This window comes from Numida meleagris, chromosome 7, assembly GCF_002078875.1.
Source record: "Numida meleagris isolate 19003 breed g44 Domestic line chromosome 7, NumMel1.0, whole genome shotgun sequence".
NCBI classification, from domain to species: Eukaryota; Metazoa; Chordata; class Aves; order Galliformes; family Numididae; genus Numida; species Numida meleagris.
The window spans coordinates 21,624,551-21,633,813 of NC_034415.1; the positions used below are offsets into that span (position 1 = coordinate 21,624,551).

A 9,263-nucleotide genomic window follows, 5' to 3' on the forward strand; every position below is an offset into this window, starting at 1 on the left:
TGTTTCTGAGACTCCATCAACAGATTCACTTTCCCAAGTAGCTCAGAAAGGACACAGAATGAGCAGACCTCACCTCCACCATCAGCGGTCAGGGGAGGTTTGCATGGGCCCTTTTCACTCTGTAACGTTTTCAGGCTTTTAAAATTTGAAGAGTTATGACATATGGTACCATTCCCCTCAGTCTTTCCACTATATATAGCCTTGAATTGGGTGGGGAGTTTCCTTATGTTTGTTCAAGTTTTTTCTTTCCCAATTCCCAGAGGCATTACAACAATTTGCAGGAAAGAGTCTCTTTTGACAGATAATTCTTTATGCAAGTTTCACAAGCTGGGAGCCTGAATTCTTGCTTTTTGTACTTCCAAATCAATTTTCACATTATGGGTAAGCTTAATCTCATTGTGGAAGTTCTAGTTAATTTTTCACCATAAGAAAATTAAAAAAACCCCCAAACCCCATTATATATTTCAGTGCGTGTATATAGATTTGAGGCAATGGTGTGGGTGGGTTTTTTTTTTCTGTTATTTTTAAATATTAGATAATTTCATTCTGATTCAGAACAATCTCAGCATAAGAAATGTGACGTGGCTGCACCAGATGGAGGCAGATGAGCAGGGAGATCCCATGGAAAGTCTGCAACTGCCCCAGTGACAAAAAGGGTGGCTATGGCTTTTTGGAGAAGGGGGAGGACAAAAACGAAAGCTTTGTTCTGATGTCCCTGGTTTGGGTGACAGGCACCTGGTGCTACTGAAGTGAAAGCTGGGATGTTCAAGGGATCTTTTTGGAGACAGTAAATGTGCTTCGGTGGTTTTAATTTAATCGGAGTCCTTTGAAAGTGGCAGCCAAAAATCGACTTCCTACAAATAGATTTGGTTTTGGCAAAGCATAGAATTCTTCTGGTCACAGGACCTGATCTGACAAAGTCAGGAAAACTACAGAAGGAAAGAAAGCCCCAAACTGAAGTGCTTGGCAGAATAGAACTATTTAGGGAAGATGTTCCATTTACCTTGGAGTCCTGTGCAGTTGAGGAGCTGCCCTTCCCTTTCTTGCTACAGTTTTATGAGGGATAAAACATAATTTCCCACCAAACTTGGCTATCCTACATCTCAGTTTAAGGGATTTAGACGCTTTTTTAAGACGCATTAGTGGAGTTGAAAACACACTTTCCCTTTTCCCCTCATGATTAAAGAGGTAACTTGACCCACGGCTTCTGCATTGGTATGAAGTAAGGCGGGAGCGAGAGGGGCTGTAGGCCACGCACACGTTGCTCTACATTTCTTCTTTAAATCAAGAAGGGGCCAGATGATCGCCTGCAGTGAATTAGCACAGCTCTGCTGCATGTTAGTGGCAGACCCGGATGACACCCTTTGGATTCCAACTTAGCACCTGCCACAGAGCCAGTCTGCATTTTTGGTCCTAGGCGATATTAGATTAGATCTAGGTTTCCTCCCTCCCTGCTGCTTGGTGTGGTGAGTTCAAAGGATTTATTTGGTTTGGGGGGGGGGGAAAAGAAAAAGTCCTTTGGGTTGGCAGAAAGGTTGCTTCTCAAGAAGGAAAAACACTCTGGGTGGATTACTAAAATGAAGGGTCATTCCAGAGAAATGAGACCAAAGCTGTGGACTGAAATCGCTTTGCATTTGGTGAGTTTTGGTTACTTGAGGACATTGTACTTTTGGCAAGCGTATCTATTCCTCCTTGCTGCAGAGAATAGAAAGCCCCCGATTATCACCCCACTTGGCCTCCAGCATTGCAGCATTTTTCACTTGTTACATTCTCACTTGCTAACTGGGGTCTGAAGCTGCACTGCTTGAGGGTAGAATTTGGTGATCAGAGCATTTTTCTAAGAACAGCTTGCATTAATCGTGGTTTTGTCAAGGAACCATATAATTCATGGTGTATGAACACAGTAGGAGTTCATACAAAGTTTTTATTGTTCTCTATTGTTGAAGTTAGACCAAAATGCTCTCCAAAAAGAAAACCCCATAATTTGTAAATAGGGGAGTTTACACTTCACTGAAGACCAAAGAGGAAACAATCTAGTCAAAAGTAGTCAAGTGAATTTGGCTTTCATTCTTCTCCCCAGCCAACAGCATTCAGCCAGTGTTTTGTCCTCTGTCTGTGAACAAGTGCTATTAGAAAATAAAGGAAAAACGCTTGCCTTTTTGGAAGTGCTTAAACAGGAAATTCACCGTTGCATCATTTCCTGGCTGCAATAATATCGGCTTTAGCAGAGAAGTGGAGCAGTGAATTGCATAATGGTTTTTCTTTGCCGTAAGCACCATTAAGACTCTGAACCCAAGAAGAGCAACTAGATGCAAGCTGAGGTCAGGAGCATGGCTGATTTGTAACTTTGGGTCTAGCTACCAAAACTGGGAGAGAAAGGGGAATAAAAGCAAAAGAGGCCACAGTTCTGTAACACTGACAGTAACACACAGGCGGTGGATGCTTTCAACATTATAAACTATGAACACGACAAAGCAGGACTCTTTGTTTTCCCAAAGAATGCATCGACAACAAAAAAGGGTGTTCATAACACAGTTGGCATATTATTGTGGGGATGAGGCGAGGGGGCTTCTTCTGAACGTTACAGGCTTAACTCACAGCAGTCCAAAGGGACAGTTCATCTGTCTAAACACACATTCTCTCCCCCTTCCTTGTTAAATATTTAAAGAAGACCAAGCCAGTAGCAATGTCTGATGCAATTGCGGTGCTAGTAAGACATTAGTAAATGCAAAGTTTTCCCTGAAAGGGAGCACCTTACTCCAGGAAGAGATGAGGGTGGAAGGGGTTCCAGGAGTGACATGTCTGGTGCCAACCTCTGGTGCATCTTCTTATGGGCAATGGTTCCCCATCTGGCAGTCAGTTGGGTAGGGTGTCAAGCCCAAGGGACGCTGCATGCTGCTTTGCCCGGAGCCTTAGGTTCTCAATACTTGTTGTTTTACTGTTCAGGCTTGGAAGGGAGCTGGAGGCCTGCAGGATGGGTGAGGACCAGACCTGCTGAGCGTGGGAGAGCGATTGGTAGTATGACTGACAGTGCAGGGAGCTCAGAGGCGCCATGTTGACGTTCATGCCCAAGTAGGGCATGGCAGATGGTGTCCCCATTTCGAAGGAGGAGTAATGGACCAAGTTGTTGGTAGCTGCCATGTGCTGGCGGAATTGCTCCTGCAGGCGGAAGAGGCTCAGGGGTGAGGAGGAGTAGGAATGAGTCTGAGCCAGGCCACTGCTGGATGAAGGCGTCACAGTCGCGCTGATGGGAGACTCTGTAACAGGAGATAGAGGGGATGGAGGTTATTTTGGCAGGCTGGATGTGTGTACTGATCTGCACCCAGTAGGGTTCGGGCTGCAGCAAGGTCTTCTCTTATGCAGCAAAACTGTTTTGTTTTAGAACAGAAAGGGTAAAACGTGTCCAGTCCAAGCATCTTATTTCATAGAAATGGGGTTGACACCTTTTCTGTGGCTTTCCCACTCTTAATGGACACTGTTCTCCCCAGGTTGCAATCTGAGCAGAAGGTCTTTGTTCTTTCTGCTGTCCTGCTTCAATAGACATCATGCCCTCCATGGGACACATTTAGCACTGGGGACAAGAAGACAAGTCTGGGCAGCCTACATGCAAGCAACCAAACCATAGGGAATAAGGGTCTATACCCAACCGCCAGCATCGCCTTTGGAAACACCAAGGTCCTGATCCCAGTCACCACCAAGATTCTGCCCCTCACCTGCTTTTGGGCTTGCTCTCTTGCAGTTCAAAGCCTTGCCATCCACACCAGGGCTTTTGTCCACTTTAGCCTCATCCAAGGTGCTCTTAAACTCCTCCTCTCTGTCAGTCTGGTCCTCAGGCGCTGACTCGCTGGCTGACTGCTCCGACAAGGTTAGGTTGAGGTCCGTGCTTACCTCGCTTGGGAGGCTCTGGGTCTTCTCGGTGTCAGGTATTGTGGACTGGGTCTCCAGCACAGGAGGTTCTGTCTTCCCCTCGCTGTGGCTACCTTCACAGTCCTTCTGCTTCTGCAGCTGCTCCTTCTGCAGGCTACGCTGCTTCTTCCGGAATTTGGCCCTCCGGTTCTTGAACCAAACCTTCAATGCCACAAACAGTAAAGGGGAAAATGGTGATTGGCACATGTAATGCTTGCTATTTTGACTAGTTGGAACTTAAAAAAATAAATAAATAAAACATTGGCCTGAGATGTTACAATTATTGACACTGGTGGAAAAGAGCAGATGGAATTACTTGGGTTTCTGTTCCTCCGAGAAAGCCAGAAAAGCCTCGCAAATAAATAAATAAGTAGACTTCTGTTGATGTTTCTAAAATTTCCCCCAAAGAAATGTGAAAGAACAGATGAAAACCAGTGTGCACTTCAGACAACCCTAAATTAAAAAAATACGCTGTGGATTCAGAATTTCTTTAGCATATGTTGTGACTTCAGTTGGACGGTTTAGGAGTTGGGGCTCTTTTTTTTTTTGGTTGTTGATTCTCTCTCTTCTTTGATAATTGTATCTGCTACAAAATTTTTCATTACATTGGAAATATCTTGAAGGATCGGGAGAGCTGGTCAACCCTCTTGCGACAGGACAAGGGGAAATGGTTTCAAACTAAAACAGGAGAGATTTAGACTGGATATAAGGAAAAATGGTTTTATAGTAAGGGTGGTGAGGCACTGGCACAGGTTGCCCAGAGAGGTGGTGGATGCCCCATCCCTGGAGACATTCAAGATCAGGCTAGACCAGGCTGAGCACCTGATGGGGCTGTAGATTTCCCTGTTCACTGCAGGGGAGTTGGACCAGATGGCCTTTAAAAGTTCCTTCCAACTCAAACAGTACTATGATTCTATAACCCAGGACATTCATTTAATCATCCCCACTCACAAACACACAAAACAGCAGTACCTGGACTCTGGCTTCAGGCAGGTTTGTGCACATAGCCAGCCGCTCTCTCATCACTACATCTGGATAGTGTGTCTTCTGGAAGGTCTTCTCCAGTGCCTCCAGCTGTTGGGCAGTGAAAGCCGTGCGACTTCGCCTTTGTTTGCGGTGCTGGGATCCATAACGTGCCTCCAAAATGATGTCTTGAAATGTACAGCCGTTGGAAGACAAGAAAAGTGGCCAATTTAATTATTGGAATTTGTATGCTGACAGCTGAATGAAGCACTTGCTAACACCCAATGAACCAACACAATGGTGTTTTCATGGACTCTAGATCTAATAAAACCCATGCAGGCTTTTTGCTGATTGAGGAGGTAAAACCTCTGTCTAGAAAGCTTATTCTGGAGCAGGAACCTCTTTCTAAGACAGTTGTGAGAACTATTGAGATTCCTGAGCTAAATTTGGTTGAAATAAGCCAGTGTCAGTGGGGTGGAATACAAAGATATGCAGCCCTCAAGGTGGCATAGACCTCATAAGACTCTTTCATTAACAATCACAACTGAAAATAAAGTGTGTGGATTCATTGTTGCAACTGGGAGAGGAATCCAACACTGCGTCTCATGTTCTCCTTGAAGCCATAGGCAGAGCTCTGATAGGCTTCAATGCTGCCATGATGTGGTGTGCTGATCAGTGGGAAGAGTCCGTGCAGCTCAAACGCAGCTTTCCCAAGCCTGTTTTGTTGACTGTAGCTGCACTAGAAGATATATGCCTTCCCAGAAACCAGGCTGAGCTCACTCTTCTGCAGTGTCTTGTGTGTTGCTCTCTGTAGTCTTCAAGGCATGACACTAGAAAACCGTTATGGGCTCCAGTTCAGGAAAGCACTTAAGCTCGTGTGCTTTTGTGTTTAGCTCGAGAGCACGTGCTTTACTGAGCATGGACACACTCCAGCATCTGGGGTAGAAAAGGCAGCCAGGAACCCAACCCAGCCTCGCTGATTGCAAGCCCAGAGCTCATGTGCTGAGCCCTTCTTCATAGAGGAGCTGCTCAGAGGGTTTGACGTTGCAAACTATGCTCGCAAAATTGAGGGCAGAAGAGAAATTCAGGCTGGGGGAAATCTGAGGCCCACATTTAAGGGCTTATTATTTTACCACAGGCGTTATTATTGCACAACAGTTGGTGGGAGTAGGAAGATCTTAAATCAACGAAAATAAGTTCTTTTAAAATGAAAAAAAAATCCCTATATTACTCAAGTTGGGACATGTTGTGCTGCAGTGCTGGAATGAAATACCCAGTCTGGCAAGAGGTTTGCTCTCAAAGAGGAAAATGCAGGAAGAGCTTTAGCGGTGTCTGGTATCATTTTTAATTCAGTTAAGAATGTGACTTCCAGTAGAAGAGAGGGATGTACACACTAGAAAACAACCTACCAGGGAGAAAAATCAGCATTATCAATGTGAGGAGCCCGATGAAGGCTCTCGCTGCAGTTTGTTTGTGTTTTTGTCATGAGTACTGTGGCATGAATGTAAACAGTAAAAGAAAACCTGCTGTCAGGCCAGCCATAGAACCATGCAGCTGGGTTCCAAATATGTCAGCTAACGAGCGTAGCAAATCAGTGCTGCACCGCTCGAGCATTCCTCTTCCCAGCTTCCAGCTGTTTCATTCTAGGTCAGCATTTGCAGCGCCTTTCTGGGATACTGACAAAGCAATGCGGTTTTGGCAACCTGGAAAAGACTTGACTGGGGTAAAGGGCTTCAGCCAAATGCAATATGGTCCAGGGTGCATACAAGAGACTTTTGTGTTCAAGGTATCCAGGCTCTTGAGGAATTAAAACTCTGGTAAAACTGCCTCTTTGGAGGCAATGACCTGAAGCTGAAGCTACTCCTAAATGTTTTACAAAGCTAACATTTGTGTTTCAGGAAGAAGGAAGCAGGAGAAAGGACGCTGGTTTAACACCCTACCTGGAGGCTGCAATACTCCCGAATTACTAGAGCAGAGTTAGACCAACCAGCTTCCCAGAGGCGGCAGCTCATGCATTAAGTTTGGCCACTCCAACGAGAGCTAACCAGCAATTATTTTAATGTTTTAACTATGTTTTCAGGCTTTGTGCAAGAAGAATATAAATTGCAGGTGAGGCCTTGCAGTTACAATCAGAAATCTCTGTTTTCTGACTTAAGGTCATTTGCTTTTGTGCTGCTTTATTCTGACTGTCCCTGGAAGGCAAATGAGATCTATAACCCTGCACTGAAAGATATTCAGAAGTAACAGAATGTGAAGCAACCGCAAAGGAACCAGCTCATAGGTATGTAATGTGTTTCTACCAAAGATAAGCAGACAAGGGGACTGCGGGATTTAATTCAGAAAGGCTTCCAGGTGGGGCATTAATTTTAAAGATAAGAGGTTGAAAGACCAATTGAATCTCCCAGTCAACAATACCAGAAGAGCTTTTTATTCTATCTTTTCATCTCCCTCTTCTTTTACCTTAGTTAAGGTTAAAAACATTAAGATCTCTGTGTTGTAGTGTTAAAGATAACAGGTGATGACAAAAATCTTTCATGAGACCCTTGTGTCTAGAAAAGGGTCACCTTGAGACCCAAGGTCTGGGAGGCACATTGTAGGTTTGGGTTCATCCACTCCCCTCTTACCACCTATGTGCTGGAATATTGAGAGCAAGAGCAAATGGGTGACCAGGACAAGCAAAGTGCTCAGCTGTCCTCACTCTGCAGCCAGTGAAAGAGCCAGAATTAGTCTTCTTCTCTCTGCTTTGAATTCCTTTTCATGAGGCAGTGACTCCCAGTTCTGCCCTACGGCCTCCCAGCAATCCCACAGGCTGCAGTGAGTGGCACGAGTAATCATTTTAAGGAGGCCGCTACTAGCATTTCCTTCAGCAGATGGATAAGGGAAATTTACTGCCATGAAGACTCGAGTGGTTCACTGACAGAAAGAGACCACGACCCTTACCACCTTGCCTCCATGGCATACTCACTTCAGTGGACTGTCCTGAAAATTCACCCTTTTCCTCTCAGTATATCATACAGCTACAAAGCTTGCTTGAGCGAAAAGAGCGATTTTTAGATGGTCAGGAAAGATGTGTCTATTCTGGAAAGGGCTCTAGAGTTGCATCCACGGAACCTGTCGCTTTAGCATCAGTATACTACTGCAGTGCTTCTGCATCTCTCCTGTTGTCACATCTGGTCTGCCACACCACATCCAGGCTCTGACCAAAGTGCTAATGTGGCTGCTGTTGGCCATTTGAACTGCAGAAGTCTCTGATGATCTCAGCCAGATCTGGATGTTTATGGTAGGCTGAGAAGCAGAGCAGATGTTTTTGCCTTACCGTAGTATGAGTAAATACATTCAGGTCCCTATCAATTATTTTTGATCAGTTCCCTCTACCAAAACATAAAATATTATGTGGACTTTGTGCTCCCTTTTAATGAAAGTATGATGGTAATGCTGTTACACTCACTATCAAACAGGGGAAAACAGGTCAAACCAAGGGTTTGTGTTCCCTGCCAAGAAAGTTTTGCAGGGTGCAAGAATCAAAGGCTTTTCCCAAGGAAAGGCAAAAGCCGTGGGTTGTTCTTACCAGCCAGTCTCTCCGCCAGGGTGAGGGCATGCACTGAGGGCCGGTAGTCGGGCGCGTGCTGTGCTTGCTGGGCTGCCTGCTGGTGCAGGTTGTACATGGCGCTCAGTGAGTTCATGGCGTGCAGGGAGTACCCGTTCACCCCATAGTGCTGCATGGCGACATCAATCTGCAAAACAGCAGCCAAATCTTTGGAAGCACTGATCCCAAACTCATTCCCAACCTTGCAATGCCTGCAGGTTTGGAGACAGGAATCAAAATATCTCCTAAAATACCAATAATACCAATCCGGCTTTCAAGCTCAGAGATCAAGATCTGACCCTATGCTACACAAGGTATGCAGAACAAAAGGCAAGAAGGGATTTTTCATCATTGTTACATACATACCATAATAAAAGAAGTCATATTATCAGTGCTTTTAATGAACCAGCCCAGCTCCATCACAGTATCAGCTGAATGTTTCTTCTTGTCATTGCCTACAGCTGGCTTTTCCACAGTCCCGTTGCTATAATGTCAAGCTATCTTTTTTTATCTGAACCTACTCACGTATAATTTATTTCCACTCATTTTCCTTAAGGTTCTTCTTAACAAAACACAAATGATAGGAGGAAAAAGAAAAAGAAAGAAAGCATGTGGTGTAAAGGAAAATAAATCTGTAGCTTAATAGGGCCAAAAATGTCACCACTAAAGAGGGAGTCAAGGTTTGCAATAAATACTGAAGTCTCATAGCTCAACAGCAAAGAAATTATTTGAAAAAAACAAATAGCTTTTTTTTTCCAAGGTGGGCTCTGCATGAAACTTCAAGCTGTTTTTCTTAGCATACTGCCTG

At 44.7% G+C, this 9,263-nt stretch overlaps 1 protein-coding gene across 2 annotated transcripts; it reads right to left on the reverse strand.

The window, feature by feature from the left end:
* DMBX1 (diencephalon/mesencephalon homeobox 1) lies at window positions 2,841–8,603 on the reverse strand. 2 transcript variants are annotated; one of them, XM_021405565.1, is made up of 4 exons: window positions 8,438–8,603; window positions 4,879–5,057; window positions 3,714–4,068; window positions 2,841–3,257 (listed from the first exon to the last, which is right to left on the reverse strand). In XM_021405565.1, exons 1-4 carry the CDS (start codon window positions 8,589–8,591, stop codon window positions 2,857–2,859), a joined length of 1,089 nt encoding a protein of 362 aa, XP_021261240.1. In that variant the 5' UTR covers window positions 8,592–8,603; the 3' UTR covers window positions 2,841–2,856. The 2 variants fall into 2 exon arrangements, with proteins under 2 accessions (XP_021261240.1, XP_021261241.1); XM_021405566.1 differs by having other exon boundaries at window positions 4,879–5,074; window positions 8,440–8,591.

Excerpts from the sequence above, each read along its gene's own strand:
- DMBX1 (XM_021405566.1), bottom strand. The coding sequence starts at position 8,591 with ATGCAGCACTATGGGGTGAACGGGTACTCCCTGCACGCCATGAACTCA. Across the intron at positions 5,075-8,439 it reads ACCCTGGCGGAGAGACTGGC|CGGCTGTACATTTCAAGACA; the intron begins TGGTAAGAACAA and ends CTTGTCTTCCAA. Across the intron at positions 3,258-3,713 it reads GAGAGCAAGCCCAAAAGCAG|AGTCTCCCATCAGCGCGACT; the intron begins GTGAGGGGCAGA and ends CTCCTGTTACAG.